Source organism: Hyaena hyaena, unplaced genomic scaffold (assembly GCF_003009895.1).
Source record: "Hyaena hyaena isolate Hyena2069 unplaced genomic scaffold, ASM300989v1 scaffold_539, whole genome shotgun sequence".
NCBI classification, from domain to species: Eukaryota; Metazoa; Chordata; class Mammalia; order Carnivora; family Hyaenidae; genus Hyaena; species Hyaena hyaena.
In genome coordinates this window covers 652,292-670,449 of record NW_024081169.1, presented here as the reverse complement: position 1 = coordinate 670,449, position 18,158 = coordinate 652,292, and the positions used below count along the sequence as shown (strand labels likewise).

The following is an 18,158-nucleotide window of genomic DNA, read 5'->3' as shown; positions in this document are numbered from 1 at the left end:
GCCCTCGTGCATCCGGGGGGGCCTCCAAGGAAACTGGCATTGGCAGCAGAGGCTGGCTGCGTCTCAGCTTCCCCTTTCCCTGCTCAGGCCATCTGGCAAGGGCTTGTGAACCCTCCCAGATACCCCTCAAGGGTTCTCCTGGGTCCTAGGGAGTCTCCTGCACAGAGCTGGGCAAGAAGGAGGCGACCCAGAGGGGCCGGGCTCTCCCAAGGAGGAGTGCAGCACACACTCCAGGCCTCCGTGGCACCGCTGACAAACCCCTCCACCCCACCCCCGTTTGGCTGTAATTTTAGGCAGTTCAGGCTGCATGAGTCGGTGGACAGGGGCTTTCAAATGAGTCTATCTGGGTTAAATGGATTGGTCACTTAGCAGTTGGTGGTAATGATGATCAGGTTTCCTTATCAATAAAAAGAAGTACTAATCCCTACCCCATAGGTTTCCGGAGAAGGATTAGTGCATTGATATACGTCTGAAACATAGTAGGTGCTTTGTCGATCTTAATTGCCCCCTTTCCGAAAACTTTTGCCCACCTCAGTTCCATGCTACTTTTCTAAATAGGAGGTGATGATACCCGGAAACAGAAGGGAAAGGAGGAAGGTGTGTGTTCATGTCAACCACAGCGTCCCCCAGATTAGGCATTAAAGCATTTATTACTCTTTTCATTGGGCAGTGTGTAGGAATAAGAATTTTTAAAAGGTAAGAAATGTCTCACACAGGACAAAGGAAATGAAACTGGTAGGGAAAGCTCTTCAGTTAAAGAGGCCAGAATAGCTCAGAGTCGGCAGTGGAGACTTGAGTACCAGCAGCTATGGTAGATCTGGTCTGTCCTCTGCAGTGTGAGTAGGACAGAAACTTCTGGTTGGGCCGGGGACTTTACCATCTTGTAAAGGAAGGTGAGCATCATGTAAACGAGAGGCAGTAGGCCCTGGGCTTGTGCCCTTGTTTCTTTCTGTGTGAAGCCAGAGGGGGAGAACCTGATAGACATCTCCCAATAACACCTACATCTCCATCCCTGGCACCCCCAAATCAGTGAGTCTTTGTTTTTAGGGTCTCCTTATACTCTTTCACTATGGACCCAATCCACTCCGCGGTTTTCTGTTTGGCTTCCTCCCAGCTGAAGAGTGGCTCATACCCTAGATCCCGCTGAGCTTTCTTATAGGAGAAGGTGAACACACTATTTAACAACGTCACTATGTGGCGGTTGAAGGGGGGTTCGTATTTGTAAATTGGACTGAGCAGGAAGCTCACTATTTCCAGCAAGAAGGCAAGCCAGTACTTCAGACATAGAGGAAGGCTCATTCTGGATTCAAGGGCCAAGCCCCATTCTTTGCTAAGATTGTAATTGAGGTTATCGTAGCTTTGATGAGGCGTGTCATCCGAGATATAATAGAACTGCCCTCCAATGCTGGAGGCCTTCTTGGGGTCCTGGAGGGCCCTCAAGGCCAGAATGTGAGCCCAGGCCACATTGCCAACGTAGACCGGGTTGGCTACGGAGAACTTGCTGCTCTGTTTCAGGATGCCGTTGTTCTTCAGGGCCTTGTATACGTGGCCATAAAGGAATACACTTCCTTCCCCATAGATATACATGGGCCTTAAGGCACAAGTGTGCAAGGTGCCACCATTTTTAAGAGCCCACCCATTAGCAGCCAGCACAGCCTTCTCTGCAAGCTTTTTGCTGTATGGATATGAAGTGGTCCATCTGGATTCGAGATGCTCGTCTTCGTGGCCATTCTGGATGATCTCACTGTAGGAGTTGGGCCCGGCCACCTCCATGGTGCTGGTATAGATGAAGATCGGCACACTAGCCTGGGCACAGGCTTCCAAAAGGAGCTGGGTACCTGCCCATGGGGAACACTCAGTCAGTGTCAACAACTAACCCAAAGGGCCGGCTGTGCCCACAGACCGTGTCCACCCCTTAACCCACAAGTGAGGTAGTGGTGGTAGATCAGAAGTGCATTCCTCTGTGTCTCTGGTGAAGATCTGACCATGCTACAGCCATAGATAAAATGCAAAAATGAAGAAAACAGAAGCAAACAACATTTGGGTTCTGGACAGCAAGAATTTCTAGGCTTTTGGATTTCCTGGACCTATGTGTATACTTTTTTAATTTTGGAAAAGGACAGAAGGTTGCCATTTTATATTTTGCTGCATAAAGACATTACAAAAATTGTCACTCATCCCTCCCACCCCATTAAAACCAGGTTATTTTAAATATAATATTATTAGGAGGCCATACTCTCAGAATATGGACTAGAATTTTACCTAACCTTGACTGAGTGCTCCTTCCAAAGGCCACTCCTAATTTTACCCAGGTCTGAAAAGTGGACGTGATAAACCTTCCTTTTACTTAGCATTCCTGAGGCGGCACAGGCTTTCTCTGGTCAGCCTAGTGGAGAACCGGAAAGAGGAGTGTGCCCTCTGGTGGTTAGTACCTATAACGTGTGGATCTTGCAAAATCCCTTTGGCTGGGGGAGGTGATGCGGAGCACCATCCCCATAAGGAAGGAATTTTTCCTGGCAAAGCATTGTTTTGATTTTTCACTTTTTTTGATATAAAAAAAATCCTTTTTAAGGCCTTAGTGCAGTTTAATTTTCTAGAGACACAGCCTCATTACAAAAATCAACTCTAGAGGCTGAGAAAATTGGGGGCAAATTTATCTGTAGAGAGTGAAATGACCATTCCTGTGAAGTATTTTCTAAACTTGGAAATGACATTGGTTTTAATCCACTGATATCTCTAACACTTCTCGGGGATTTCAAACCACTCTTGTTGGAAGCCCTGGGGAGCAGGAGTTAGGAGAGAAGGGCTAAAAAGAGCAAGTTGGTTAATCTAGCACCCTCTTTGCAGTGTGGGAGTGGTGAGGCTGTGGCTAAGTAGAAGAGAAAGGGTCTTTTTTGAGATTGTGCTACTCTACAGCAATGGGTTGCTTTAGAAAAAAGAGCCTCTGAATAGACTAACGCCTAACTTTGTAGAGCAGGGCATGGAGGCCAGATAGGACTGAGGATTGGGGTGCTGTGGCCCTAGAGAGACTGCTTCCGGGGTCAGAAGGATAATATTACATGCCAGGCTAATAAGGGATTTAAGCTAATCCCTTAAATAAGTGTGTCTAGATTTAAAGTAGATTGGAAAGCCACAATTCAGAAAGAGCTACCAGCCAGGCATTTAGGGGATGGGGAATCTGAGGAAGGTGTACTTTGGGGACCTGGCTAGAAACTACTCTTCAACAGGACACCCAGCCGTGAGCTGAAGAAGTACCATTATGGATAAGAGGAAGCTGTTCCCGTTAAGACAGTGCTGGGTAATTCTGTCCTGCCAGACTGCTGTGAATTTGCTTTGTTAGGTCTCTTGAGTGGTGAGCAAGACGGTGCTAGATATTCTCATTACGCTTGGCCATCCCGCACAGGAGTCCCGCCGGAAGGAAACTGGCCCAGAGCTATGGCCCATCGCTCATAATGGACATGTTGGGGGGGGGCTTCATATCACAGAGCTCTTAGTTCTCGGCCTTACTGGATGACCACCAGCTTAGAGGCACACAGAAAGGCGGCACTGGTAAGGTCTGATTCTAGCCCAGGGGGGGCAGGATGTGGTTGGATAGCATGAGTTGAAGGTTGGAACAGAGCCAATGCTTGATTAGAGCTGCGGTGAAAAGAGCTTTTGTGGCCTTTGGAGATGCCCAGGTGTGGTTTAGATTCTAGCTCTCCAACTCAGGGGGACGTGACGAGTTACTCAGCCCTTCTCAGCCTGAACTTCCTCCTCTAGAAGACTGGGGATACCAGCCTCGCATCTCTCAGCGGTAATGAGAAAAAGCAGCTGGCACAGGATTAGCAGGTGCTCAGGGATGGGGGCTTCTCCTCCCTTCCTCTTCTGTTTTATGAGTCTCATTTGCCCACCTCATCCCACATCCCCCTGGGGTACTGTACCCTTCAGGTTGACATTCATGATGGTTTCTCGGTTAATGACACCGATGATGTCAATGACAGAGGCGGTGTGAATGACAACTGAGGTGCCCTGGCAGGCTCTCTTCAGGCACTGCTCATCCAGAATGTCTCCTTCCAGCATGGTCAGCTTGATCTTGCTCTGGAGCTCTGCGTGGACATGAGTCAGGTCATTGGAAGGTTTTCTGGATCTGAAAATTTCCTGATAAAGGTGGTATTTACCCAGGCCTTCAAGGACAGGGACAGTGAAGGCAGGGTGGGGATAGGGGCAAATCCACGGAAGGAACAAGTAAAAAAAGGCAAGGGAATCAGGATGTGTAGCATTTATTGGGAAAGAGCAAAGTCTGTTTCCACCCCATTTTAGTAAAAAAAAAAAAAAAATCATTTGATCAGCGAGGGGTCAAGTGTGCAAGTGTGCCTGGGAGAAAAATTATTAAAGAGATTCATAAAATTTATTAAGTGGGAATAGGGTGATTATTGAGAATGGATTTACATCCACTCCGCCTCTTATGAGGAGAGAATTTGAATTTAACTCTGTAGGGAATAAGGAATCACCTATGGGCTTGGAACAAGAAGAGAAACAAACAGAATTGTGGTGCAGGAAGGTAACCCCGGCTGCCGTATATAACATGGATGGATGTGGTGCATCTAAAAGAGAACAGGCCAGTCGAGAGATTAATCAGAATGTGTGCACCAAACTTCAGATGAGATGGACCAGAACCAGGGCTCCCTCAGAGGGAGTAGAGACAGGGAAAGATACGCAGGCTTGACTTCCCAGACCTTACCTAGACGGGTCCTGGTTCTTACTGGAGATAGGTTAAGAGGAAGAGGTTTTGGTAGAGTCAATGTTAGCCTGAGTATTTCCTGCTTTGGTTGACCAGAAGGATAGTGGAGCCACTGACAGGAAGGAGTGCCTTGTCTGATACCATCTAAAGCAGATGTTGTTGCTGAAAATGAGTCAGCCTCAAGGGACTAGGATTCCGACCATTGAGCCAAGGGCAGTGGATACAACCTCCAGGTCCCCAGATCCTCTGAAATCCACGGGAGGTGGCATTACCAGTAACATCATCACCTCACCTAGCCCATGGAATAAACATGGCGCTACATACAGTTTAGGGAAATTCCCTACACTTACTTTGTGTTTTCTCCTTTGTACACAGCTTGCACAGTTGTCTGATCTTTTCCTTACCAGCTCTCTCATGACATAGGTATTCTGATGTCCACTATACAGGCAGGGAAACTGAGGCTGAGACAGGTTAAGGGGCAGGTCTAGGTAGTGAAGACTCAAGCCTGCCCCCTGCCTTCGAGCTTTGCTGTCTTTCCCCTGTCACCCACGGGCAGGATTCGCACGTTTCTTTTCTGAGGCAGATTAAGGATAAGTCTATGTATGTATGTATGTATGTATGTATGTATGTATGTATGTACGTACGTATTTAAAGGATAAGGCAATTTAACTGAAATTGGCAATGGAGACCAGAGAACAGCGAGAGAAATCCAGAGTGAGAAATTCGGGGCTGAGAAATTTCCTTCCTGGGTAACAACTTGGAAAAACCATCTGCTCTGCTTAAGCCTCTGCCAAATTTGCTCTGCACCCGTCCCACCTCCTTCTCCCCCCCCACCCCCCCCTCCCCTGCGCCCCCGCCCCAAGCCCCTTTTCAGGCAACTCCAAGGTGCCCGGAAGTGGAAGAAAGGCAGAGGAAAAGCTGCTGGCGATCAGTAGGAATTTTGTGCCCTCACCTCTGCCTTTCCCCCTCCTTTCCTCTGCCTCCTCTTTGCTGCTGACTTCAGCCAACTGGCTTGGAGGAACTGATATGCTGAGGGAGCAGAAGCCCAAAGCCAGGAGAGGAAAGGGCATTACCCTATAGCTTGGTGGGGCGCGGAGAGACCAGCAGAGGGCGCTGCCGCTGTGCGGGTGGTAGCGGCACAGCTCCGCCCCCTCTGAGGCTCTGTGAACTTGAGAAATATTTTGCGTAGCCTGAATAGACATTTGCTTACGCGGTGTGGTCTGGGTTGTAGAGAGGCCCAAAGAGAAGCTACTAGACAAACTAGCGGTTAAAAGCACAGTCGCTCCAGCTAGACCTCCTGGGTTCCGTTTCAGCATTGCCGTTTTTCAGCTGTGGGACCTTGAACACCTTAGCCTTTGCTGTGGTCTGAATGTTTATGTCTCCTACATTCATGTGTTGATAACATTAATGTCACTGTGTTGCTGTTAGGAGATGGGGTCTTTGGAAGGCGATCAGGTCATGAGGGTTTAACTCGCATGAACGGGATCAATATCCCTATAAAAGAGATCCCAGAGAGAGCCCTCACCCTTTGAACCATGTGATAATGCGGCAAGATGAGACAGACTATGAGCCAGGAAGAGAGCGCCCACCAGAACATGACCTTGCTTTGCTCTTGGACTTCTAGCCCCAGAACTGGGGGTTTTCTGATGGGTTTAAACCACCCAGCCTGTGGTATATTGTGGTATATTATTGCTGCCTTGACACACACAGATGCCTTTCTGTGCCTACTTTCTCATTTTTTTAAAAGCTTATTTATTGATTCTGAGAGAGACAGAGTGAGTGGGGAGGAGCAAAGAGAGAGGGGGTGAGAGACAGTCCCAAACAGGCTCCGTGCTGGCAGCACAGAGTACAGTGTGGAGCCTCAAACCCATGAAACCGTGGGATCATGACCTGAGTTGAAGCCAGAGTCGGAAGCTCAATGAGGAGCAAGCAAGTGGAGGCATGTAGAAGCCTGAGCACAATGCCTGGCATGGAAAAACCGCTGTAGGGCTTCTGCACCGGGATCTGCACGGAGGCCCCCGGCTGTCCCTGATGCCACCTGCCTTGTCACACTGGAAACCCGCTTTGCCTGCTTGGGGCATCAGCTGTCAGACTGTAAATATTGCTGAGACATGAAGGTCACAGACGGTCGACGTTGACCATGTATGTTTATGTGTGTGCATTAGACACGCCGTCGAAACCGAGGGTAGAGGAAATAGGACATTTGAGACATTCAGAGCACAGCAGAGACAGGAGAGTGACACGCACGGTCTGGGAGGGCGGGGAGGGGGACAGGGTCTCTGTGTGGGGAGTCTTCTGGGCAGCGGGGCTGCATTTTGACACCCAGTCCGCAGGGGCTGGGGAGGGGGACAGGGAATTGGTTTGGGCGCACACAGTGGGGAAATGGGAGAGATCAAACTCCCACTTTGCCCAGAGGCAGCCCCGGAGCCATAGGCCTGGGGCCTCTGCAATGAGGCCCTACCCTGAGCGCTGCCATTCATTAATCAGAGGGCCTTGGCAAGTCTCTCTGCGTTTGTGCACCTTAATTTCCTCATCGTCTTGTTGGGTGACACCCCTTTCCTACCTTCCTCACAGGGATGTTTTGAGGATCTGGGGGTGGGGGTGGGGTGAAACAGGTCTTATACACCTAGCTTTTGCATCCGCACCAGGGGCAGCAGTCTGGGAAAAGAGCAGAGCAGCGAGTACTCTAGCAAATTCTGCAGCCCCTTTTCTCGTGATGATGAGGAGAGACAAATGGTAGAAAGAGATATACAGGGAGTCCGCACTCTGGAGCCTGGCAGTCTGTCTCTGGCTCCCTCACTCTATGCTGTGTATCCTCCCCACGTCTCTCCCTCTCTGTCTGACTGTCTGTCTGTCTGTCTGTCTCATACAGACACACAGACACACACACACACTCAGCTTCACCTTCACTTACTTTTACTTCACCTTCACTGGAGATGCTAAATGAAGCCAGAGAAAGACCAAGATAATCTGCCCTTTGTAGATGTTGCAAAGTCTGAAATCTTCAGAACATCAAAGAGTTGTTGATAAGGGAGAGAACTGATCTGTGATTTTATAAATGAGAAGAAAAGAGACCTGGAGGCCAAAGTGGCTGACCTATGGTCATCATCTCTAGCTCCGGATCAGGGTCAGACCCAGTCTCCCCATACCCTTATATGTCTTATACTACATATACTACAGATTTCCCTTCTGATGACTTTGGACCCGGGATTAGCCTTGATTTGGCTACAACCACCTTCGATTTGCCAGACAACTACCCTCTCCCTATACCTACCCAGGGGTCAAGATGGAGCTACTCACCCTCGAACTCAAGTTTACTTACTAGAAAATTCCTCCCGCAATTCTGGTCTAAAGACTTTGTCCAGTGCCCGGATCTCCTGTAGCTCCTTCTCCTCCAACAACAAGCGAATGATCCTGTGACCCAGAAACCCTCCTGCCCCCGTGACAAGGCAGCTCCACCCAGCCATGGTCAAACCTGGGTACCAAGAAGCACTCTCCAAGAATCAGAAGAACTGGGGAGCAGATAAGAGGACAGCGTGACCCTAGAGAAAGTCAAAAAGAGAAGTCAAGTAGTTACAGGTTTACGAAAACCATTTTGTTCCCTCCACTTTATTTCTGCAAAACCTCTGTGCCCGGCAATAGTTGAAAGAAAACGAGAAAGCTCTAACCTGTTAGATTGTTGGAAGCCAGTTGAAAGAGGCTGGGTTCTGGTCTCCTTATGTCCCAAAGGCAGGATTGGAGTTTTATGCACTCTTGTTTCTGGCTCAGCCTCTTCACCTTGAACTCTTACCACATACCCATTGCTCATGCCTCCTGCAGGGTCCCTCCTCCCTAAAAACTGTGTGACCTTTAACATAGCTCTCATTCTTCCAAGGCACAGGAAGCAAGCTTCAGGGCCACAGTGTGATAAAGGCTTGGTCTTCCCTCTAACAAGAGATTCAGCACTCCATGCCAGCTGTCTGGGATCCACAAGCTGTAGATTTAAATGCAGAGAAGAAATCTCCAGCACAATGGGCATTTTTGCCTTGTGCAGCAAATACACAGGGAGAGAAAATCTACTGTAGGCCGTTGTCTCCTCTCTCAGAGTGCAAAGTGTAGACATTTGCATTGGTGGCAGCACCAGACACTGAGTTCTATGGGAAATGACTTTCTTTCCACTCCCACATATCCAGAACCTCAAGTTTGATTTCCCCTTGAAGGGATCGAGGTTTATGGAGGAAGATCACCATGGAAGGGTAGCCATCTGGTGATAACTGTCCAGTTCTGTGGTCTGGATCATGAGAGTAGGGATCTGTAGCTGCGGCCACAGTGGATCTTAGGGACGTTAGCCGTCATCCCACATTTTGGTCACAAAACCAGTCTCGGCAGAGTCCTAAACTCAGGACACCATGGCTGCTTTTGAAACCTGTGCCTCAGAGGTGGCCAACTACCCCTACCATAAGCTCCTCAACACATTGCCTTTTCTCTACTTTAAAAAGTTGAGGTGTTAAAAACATTACATGCATGAAAATGTCCAGATCTTAAGTGTGAGTTCAATAAAGCTTGACAGTTATGTACACCGCTATAACCACTACCCAAGAAAACCTACAGAACATTTCCTTCACCTCAAAAAGTTGTTTCTTGCCCCTTTCTAGTCAATTCCCACCTTCCACCCTGCCCACAATCTACCCCAGAAGCAATGACTTTCTGATTTTTAGTTTCAATAGATGCCCTCCTATTTCTTCTCCTAAGGTCTTTATGGTTCTGGATATACACTTACATATAGAATCCATGTGAAACTTAAATTTCTGTGTGGATTTCAGAAAACTTTATTGTTGTATTTCCCTATTATTTGTCGCTTTTCTATTTCATCAGCTTATTTTACTTATTTGCTTCATTTTGTTTGCTTGGATTCAATTTACTCTTGCTTTTCAAGGTTCTTAAGGTCTTTTTTAAATTTAAAAAAAATTTTTTTTAATGTTTTTTATTTATTTCTAGGAGAGAGAGAGAGAGACAGCGTGAGCAGGGGAGGGTCAGAGAGAGAGGGAGTCACAGACTGAAACAGGCTCCAGGCTCTGAGCTGGCAGTCAGCACAGAGCCCGACGCGGGGCTCGAACCCACGAACCGTGAGATCATGACCTAAGCTAAAGTCGGACACTTAACCGACTAAGCCAACCAGGCGCCCCTCAAGGTTCTTAAGGTCTTAAGGTCAAAGCTTGTATTATTGATTTTATCCCTTTTTTCATGTGTGACTTTTCACTTAAAGCAGTAAATTTCTCTGTTAAGTACTGTGCTAGCCACATACAACAATTTTGATGGATTAGACTTTTATCATCATTCAGGGAAAAATATTTTCTAATTTATCTCTGATTTCCTCTTTAACACGTGAGTTGTTCCAAAGTATGTTGTTTAATTTCTAAAACTGGGGATTTTCTAAATATCTTGTTTTTATTGACTTCTAATTTAATACTACTGTGGTATGATTTTCATTCTTAGATATTTATGGAAATGTCTTTTGAAGTCCAACGAATGGTCCTGGTGAAAACACCACATGCACTTTAAAAGAATGTTTTCTTAAGTTGTTGGGAGAAATGTGGGGTGCATGGGTGGCTCAGTTGTTTGTCTGACTTCAGCTCCAACTTCTGCTCAGGTCACGATCTCACAATTTGTGAGTTCAAGCCCTACATTGGACTCTGTGCTGACAGCTCGGAGCCTGGAACCTGCTTTGGATTCTGTGTCTCCCTCTCTGTCCCTCTCCTGCTTGTGCTCTGTGTGTGTGTTTCTCTCTCTCAAAAATATGAAAAATGTTAAAAAAAAAAAAAGATGTTGGGGAACCTGGGTGGCTCAGTCGGGTAATCATCTGACTTCGGCTCAGGTCATGATCTCACAGTTCGTGGGTTTGAGCCCCACGTTGGGCTCTGTGCTGACAGCTAGCTCAGAGTCTGGAGCCTGTTTCAGATTCTGTATCTCCCTCTCTCTCTGACCCTCCCCTACTCATGTTGTCTCTCTCTTTCTCAAAAACAAATAAAACATTTAAAAAATAAATAAAAAATTAAAAAAAGATGTTGGGAGTAAAACATCTACAAAGATTGGGTTTGACACCCTCTTCTGAGTCTCTCTTTTTCCTTGTGTTGTGGACTTTCTCCTCTTCTCACTCAGTCTTGAGACCTGACTCCTTCCAAATGTGCTGGAAACACATTTGCCTATGGAAGTTTGACTGTAGTCACTGAGTTGTAGCAGCTTATTCCCTGAAGCTGCCAGCACTAGCTAAAAGCCCTTGGTCTTGCTGTAACCTGTGGAGCCCTACTTGAGGCCACCAAGGTGCATCATACCACTTTGCCTGCCAGAGTGATGCTCTAAGTGAACCACATGCATCCCCATCCCCTTCAGGACTGGGGATTCATTCCCCCACCTGCTGGGAGGCCTGGAGGCTGGCAGGATTCAGCTAGTGTCCTCTGGAAATTTGCCTTCAGCTGAAGAGCCAATAGGGCAAGAGTTTAGAGTCTCTGAGTGGAACCAATATAACTTGTATAGAAAATGAGAAATAAATAAAGGGCAAGGCAGGTGGGGGCCACAATATCACGTTTCTTTTATTTCCCAACAGCTTTATTGAGATATAATTTACAAGCCATAAAATCCACTTGTTTTAAGTGTATAATTCAACTATTTTAAATAAAATTACGGGCTTGTGTAACTATCACCTTCGTCCCATTTTGGAACATTTCTATCACCCCAGAAGATCTCTTGTGTCCATTAGCAGCCATGCCCCATTCCCACTCCTCAGCTCAAAGAAACTTGTAATTAACTTTCTGACTCTATAAATTCGCCTTTTCAGGACATCATATGAATGGAGTCATTGCAATATATGGTCTTTTGCATCTGGCTTATTTTAACTTAGCATAATATACTTTTGAGATTCATCTCTTTTGTAGCGTGTATCAGTCTTTCATTCTTTTCAGGTGCTGAATACGATTCCACTGTATAGATATACCACATTTTGTTTATTAATTAACCAGTTGATGGATAATTAGAGTTTTCCCACTTTTTGGGCTATTACAGAAAAAGCAGGTATGAACATAAAGGGTTTGTGTAGACCTATGTTTTCATTTCTGTTGAGTGTTAGGAGTGAAATTACTGAGACATATGTAAATTTATCTTTAACTTAAGAAGGTGCCAAACTGTTTTTCAAAATGGCTGCACTTCCTGACGGTATTGAGTGAATGTTTTTTTTTTCCACATTGTTCCTTTATATCTCCAATTGTTATTGTGCACATTTTTTATTATAGCCATCTTAGTGGGTAAGAAGTGGTGTCTCATAATACTTTTGATTTGCTTTCCCTAATGACTAATGATACTGGTCATCTTTTCACATGCGTATTGGACATTTCTATACCTTCTGGGTGAAATATCTATTAAAATCTTTTGCTCATTTTAAATTGGGTTATTTATCTCCTTATTGGTGAATTGTAGGAGTATTTCATATTCTGGATACAAGTTCTTTAATAGATAAGTTAACCTAAAAAATAAAACTGACAGTTTTGTTTGTTTGTTTTTGTTCTTTTTTTTTTTAACCAGCAAAAATGGGCTTATTCAGGAACAGTAGAGAATTGGAATCCTGGACAGGCAAGCTGTGACAGAGCCACAGGCAAGGGCACAGAATAAAGAATAGGAACGCTTTTTTATAGAGGAAAAGGGGAAGTTGGGATGGCTGTTATAAACAAAAAGTCCATTGGAATGAACTGCCATTTTGAAGGAGAGTAAATTTTCATTGGCTGAGTTGTGACAGTCTCTCATTAGCTGGGCTGTTGGTGTGGAAGGAAGAAAGCCTTTGGGGTAGTAAAGTCATATCTACCTGCAAGGTGCATCTCTTCCTGTTGGGTCTGCAATTGACAATGAGTGGTAGGGTGTAGGAGCTCCCCCGCTGGCCTACCCGCTCTATCGCAAACAAAATTTCTTTTTCTTAAATTTCACAGATAAATGATTTGAAAATATTTCATCCAGTCTGTGGCTTATCCTTTCATTTTCTTAGTAATGTTCTATGAACATTTTTCATTTTATTAAAATCCCATTAAAATTTTTTTCCTTTTGTCACTCACGTTTTTGTCCAACCTAAGATTGTAAAGATTTCACCTATGGTTTCTTCCAAGAGCTGTATAGTTTTAGCCTTTACATTTAGGTCTATGATCCATTTTGAGGGAATCTTTGCATGTGGTGTGAGTTCACAGGTTAAATTCGAATGGCCAATTGATTTCGACAAAGATGCCGAGTAAATTCAATGAAGGGCAAAAAAAATTTTTTAAGCATATGGCATTAGGACACTTGGAAAGTCTACATGCTCAGGGAAGATCAGGTCACTACCAGTTGACATCAGAGTTTGACAAGAATTCCTCAATATGACATAGCATGGGTTAACTAGTATGCTATCTTAGGAAAACTCACAAAGGCCAAAGGTTGGCAAAGAAACAGAAGGCATAATTTCCCCATCCTACCATCCTATACTGATGCATAAGAGGTGCACACTGGTTACACTCCTTATTTCATCTACAGAGGTAAATTTGGGAAATGGAAGCATCAGGTAGTTTTTGGAGTCACAGGATTAGATGAAATATAGGAAGAGAGTGTACTCATGGATAAAAGGGGAAGCCGCAGGACTGAATCCTGGGACAGAGACGTAACAACATTTAGAGGTTGAACAGAAAAGGAGCCAGCTAAGGAGACTGAACAAGAGGGGTGTGAAGCAGGAAGAGAATTTGAAGAGTATGCCACTATGAAAATCAAGTGTAGAACGTATTTCAAGAAGGAAAGTGTGGTCCATTATATTGGATGTTGCTATGGCATCAAATGCAATAATGAAAAGAATTGACCTTTGGTTTTGGCAACATAGAGTTCATAATTAACTTGGTAAGAGGAATTTCTATGAAGAGTTGTGTTGAAAGTCCAATTGAAGTGCATTGAGTCCAAAAGGAGTTTTTGGGCTGCTTAAAAATGGGCTGCTCCCTTCATTGCTGAATCTTAACACCTAGCACAGTGTATGGTACATAGCAAATGTTCAAAAATTGTTGAGTGTTTGAACTGAATAAAGTATCTATGCCTTTTACATCTTTGTGTTCCCATAAGAAATAGCACAATATCCAACACATGATAGCTTAATTTATGTTTGCTGAATGAATGAATGAATGGAAGGATACATGAACAATCAGGGACTCTGAAATGTCTTCATGCTTTTGAAAACCTTACGGACTAGCAGGTAAAAGGAGATAGAAGAGAGCAGTGACCACAGAAATAAATGTACTAGAAAGCTTCCCATATTAATGTGATCCCCTGTATTTGCTTGTCTGTCTCTCCAATGTCAGAGGTAACAATTTGCCCTGCATGCTCCCCTTCTTACAGATCCAAGTAGAGTTATTGATGTTTCAGTCTGTTCAGCTTTTTCACCTGTTGTTAGGATGGAGTTGTGCTTTCCAAACTCCTTATATGTGGAACCTACATGTGCCAGAGTGGCATATTTGTTTCAATCAATGAAGCTGCATATTGTGTTAACATGTAAAGCCCACAATTCACATTAGAGTTCACTCTTGACATTGTCCATTCTATGGCTTATGACAAATGCATAGTGACATGCTTCTACTATTATAATATCATATAGAACAGTTTCACTGTCCTAAAAGTTCTTTATGCTCCACCTAGTTATCCTTTCCTCTCCCCTAATGCTTGGCAATCACTGATTTTTTTCTACTGTGTTTATAGTTTTGCCTTTCCCAGAATGTCATGTTGTTGGAATAATACAGGCACCTTTTTGGATTGGCTTCTTTCATTTAGTAACATGCACTTAAGATTTCTCCATGTCTTTTCATGGCTTGATAAGTCATTTCTTTTTAGCTCTGAACAACATTCCATTGTGTGGATGTACCTCTTTTTACCCATTCACCAAGAAAGAACATCTTGGTTGCTCCCAAATTTTGTCAATTATTAATAAAGCTCCTGCAGATATTCACATGCAGGTTTTTTTTGTGTGGATGTAAGTTTTCTACTTATCTGGGCACAAACCAAGGAGCACAATTGCTGAGTTTCATGATAAGAGTATGTTTGGTTTTATAAGAAACTGCCAAACTCCCTTTCAATTGGTAGTACCATTTTGCATTCCTACCACTAGTGATGAGCATTCCTGTTGCTCTACATCCTCATCAACATTTGGTGTTGTCAGTGTTTGGGATTTTTTGCCATCTAATTAGTATGAAGTAGTATGTCTTTGTTTTGATTGGGAGCTCCCTAATGATGTATGATGTGGAGCATCCTTTCATATGTTTATTTGCTATCCCTATGTCTTCTTTGGTTAAGTGTCTGTTCAGATCTTTTGCTCATTTTAAATTCAGGTTATTCATGTTCTTCTCGTTCAGTTTTAACAGTTCTTTGTGGAGTGCCTGGGTGGTTCAGTCAGTTAAACATCCAACTCTTGGTTTCATCTCTGGTCATGATCTCATGGTTCCTGAGTTTGAGCTTCACACTGGGCTCTGTGCTGAGAGCACGGAGCCTACTCATTCTCTCTCCCTCTTTCTCTGCCTCTCCCCTACTCATACTCTCTCTCTCTCAAAAGTAAAATAAATAAACATTAAAAAATATGAGTTCTTTGTAAATTTTGGAAAACATTCCTTATCAGATATGGATTTTGTAAAGTTTTCTCCCCTGTGACTTGTCTTCTCATTCTTTCTTGACAATTTCTTTCTCAGAGAAGAAGTTTTTAATTTTAATGAAGTCTACATTATCAATTATTTCTTTCATGGATTGTGCCTTTGGTGTTGTACCTCAAAATCATTTCTATACCCAAAGTCACCTGGGTTTTCTCCTATATTATGTTCTAAGAATTTTTTAGTTTTGTATTTTAGGTCTATGATCCATTTTTAATTAACATTTCTGTGAAAGGTGTAAAGTCAGTGTCTAGATTCCTTTTTTTTTTGTTGTTTTGCATGTGGATATCAAATTGTTATGTCACTATTTGTTTAAAAGATGATCTTTGCTCCTTTGTCAAAGGTCAGTTGACTTTAGTTAAGTGGGTTTATATCTAGGATCTTTATTCGGTTTCATGATAATCTATTTACTTATTCTTTTGCCCCTGTACACTGTCTTGATTATTATAGACTTATAGTAAGTCTTGAAGTTGGAGAGTGAAAATCCTACAACTTTTTTCTTCTCCTCTTCTCCATTAATGTTGTGTTGGCTATTCTGGGTCTTTTGACTCTCCATATAAACTTTAGTATATGTGCTGCCGAAGCGAGCACTCCATATAAACTTTAGAATCAGTTTATCAATATCCACAAAATAACTTTCTGGGATTTTTATTGGTGTTGTATTGAATCTGTAAATTGTAAAGAATTGATTTCTTGACATATTGGGTCTTCTTATGTATAACATGGAACATCTCTTCATTTATTTAGTTCCACTGATTTCTTCACTCAGAATATTTTTCTCACATCTGGTACACATTTTGTTAGATTTATACTTAAGTATTTACTTTTCTTGGGTGCTAATGTGAATGGTATTGTGTTTTTACTTCCAAATTCCACTTGCTCATTACTGGTATATAAGAAGGTGATTGGTTGTTAACCTTATATCCAACAGCCCTGTTATAATTGCTTATTAGTTCTTTTTTTTTTCTTTCTTTTTTTTTTTAATTTTTATTTATTTCTAGGAGAGAGAGAGAGACAGCGTGAGCAGGGGAGGGTCAGAGAGAGAGGGAGACACAGACTCTGAAATAGGCTCCAGGCTCTGAGCTGGCAGTCAGCACAGAGCCCGACGCGGGGCTTGAACCCACAAACCGCGAGATCATGACCTAAGTGAAAGTCGGACGCTTAACCGACTAAGCCACCCAGGCACCCCAATTGCTTATTAGTTCTAAAGAGACTTATTTTGTGTATTCTCTTGGATTTTCTACTTAGACAATCATGTCATTTGCAAACAAAGACAGTTTCATTTATTCCCTCCTAATCTGTACACATTTTATTTCCTTTTCATGCTTATTACTTAAGACTTTCAATATCATGTTGAAAAGGGATGGTGAAAGGGGGCATCCTTTCCTTTCTCCCGATCTTAGTGAGAAAGCTTTGAATTGCTCACCATTAAGTATGATCATAGCCGTAGGTTCTTTATCAAGCTGAGGAGGTTCCCCTCTATTTCTAGTTTGCTGAGAGTTTTTACTATGAATGGGTATTAGACTTTGTCAGATGCTTTCTCTGCATCTATTTACATGATTATGTGATTTTTCTCCTTTAGCCTGTAAATGTGATGGATTACATTAAATGATTTTTGAATATTGAACCAGCCTTGCATACTTGAGATAAATCCCACTTGGTTGTGGTGTATAATTATTTTTATACATTGTTGAATTTGATTTGAATTTGAATGGTTGAATTTGATTTGCTAATATTTTATTGGGCATTTTTGAATTTGATTTGATTGTTCATTTGCTAATATTTTATTGAGGATTTTTGCATCTATGTTTTGAGAGATATTGAGCTGTAGTTTCCTTTTCTTGTGATGTCTTTGTCTGGTCCTGGTATTAGAGTAATGCATGTCTCAGAATGACTTAGGATATATTCCTTTTGTGTCTATCTTCTGGAAGGGATTGTAGAGAATTCACATAATTTCTTCCTTAAGTGTTTGGTAGAATTCACCAGTGAACCCATCTGGACCTGGTGCTTTCTGGGTTTTTTGTGTTTTTTTTTTTAAATTTTTAATGTTTATTTATCCTTGAGAGAGTGAGAGAGACAGAGAACAAGCAGAGCGAGAGAGGGACACAGAATCCGACACAGGCTCCAGGGTCTGAGCTGTCAGCACGGAGCCCGACGCGGGGCTCGAACCCACGAACGGTGAGATCATGACCTGAGCCGAAGTCGGGCGCTTAACTGACTGAGCCACGCAGGCGCCCCTGGTGCTTTCTGTTTTGGAAGGTTATGAATTAGTGATTTAATTTCTTCAATAGATATAGTCCTATTCAGATGATCTATTTTTTCTTGGGTGAGTTTTGACAGATTGTGTGTTTTTTTATCCTTTTTAAATTTTATTTTATTTTATTTTTTACAAATAGTTTATTGTCAAGTTGGTTTCCATATAACTCCCAGTGCTCATCCCCACAAGTGCCCTCCTTCATGCTGTGCTTTTTTTTTTAAATTGAAGTATAGTTGACATACAATGTTGTATTGGTTTTAAGCGTACAACATACTGATTTGACAATTCTATTCATGTGATGATCACCACAATAAGTGTAGTTACCATCGGTTACCATACACAATTATTATAATATTATTGACTATATTCCCTATGCTGTACTTTTCATCCTGTGACTTATTTATTTTGTAACTGGAAGTTTGTACCATTTAATCTCCTTCACCTATTTCGCCCCTCCCCCCACCCCCTTCTCTCTGCAACCACCAGTTTGTTCTCTGTATTTATGAGTCATTTCTGA

General features: G+C 43.2%; 1 protein-coding gene across 1 annotated transcript; it reads right to left on the bottom strand.

The window, feature by feature from the left end:
• Positions 1-631: 631 nt before the first annotated feature.
• Positions 632-8,480, bottom strand: LOC120247640 (3 beta-hydroxysteroid dehydrogenase/Delta 5-->4-isomerase). Its single transcript, XM_039255664.1, has 4 exons — positions 8,389-8,480; positions 8,043-8,262; positions 3,921-4,085; positions 632-1,838 (listed from the first exon to the last, which is right to left on the bottom strand). Exons 2-4 carry the CDS (start codon positions 8,185-8,187, stop codon positions 1,027-1,029), a joined length of 1,122 nt encoding a protein of 373 aa, XP_039111595.1. The 5' UTR covers positions 8,188-8,262; positions 8,389-8,480; the 3' UTR covers positions 632-1,026.
• Positions 8,481-18,158: the final 9,678 nt, after the last annotated feature.

Bases quoted from the DNA above. Each gene is read 5' to 3' on its own strand.
- LOC120247640 (XM_039255664.1), bottom strand. From the start codon at position 8,187: ATGGCTGGGTGGAGCTGCCTTGTCACGGGGGCAGGAGGGTTTCTGGGT. The intron at 4,086-8,042 runs GTAAGTAAACTT...ATGTCCACGCAG, and splicing joins ATTGCGGGAGGAATTTTCTA to AGCTCCAGAGCAAGATCAAG. The intron at 1,839-3,920 runs GTACAGTACCCC...CCCCATGGGCAG, and splicing joins CATGAATGTCAACCTGAAGG to GTACCCAGCTCCTTTTGGAA.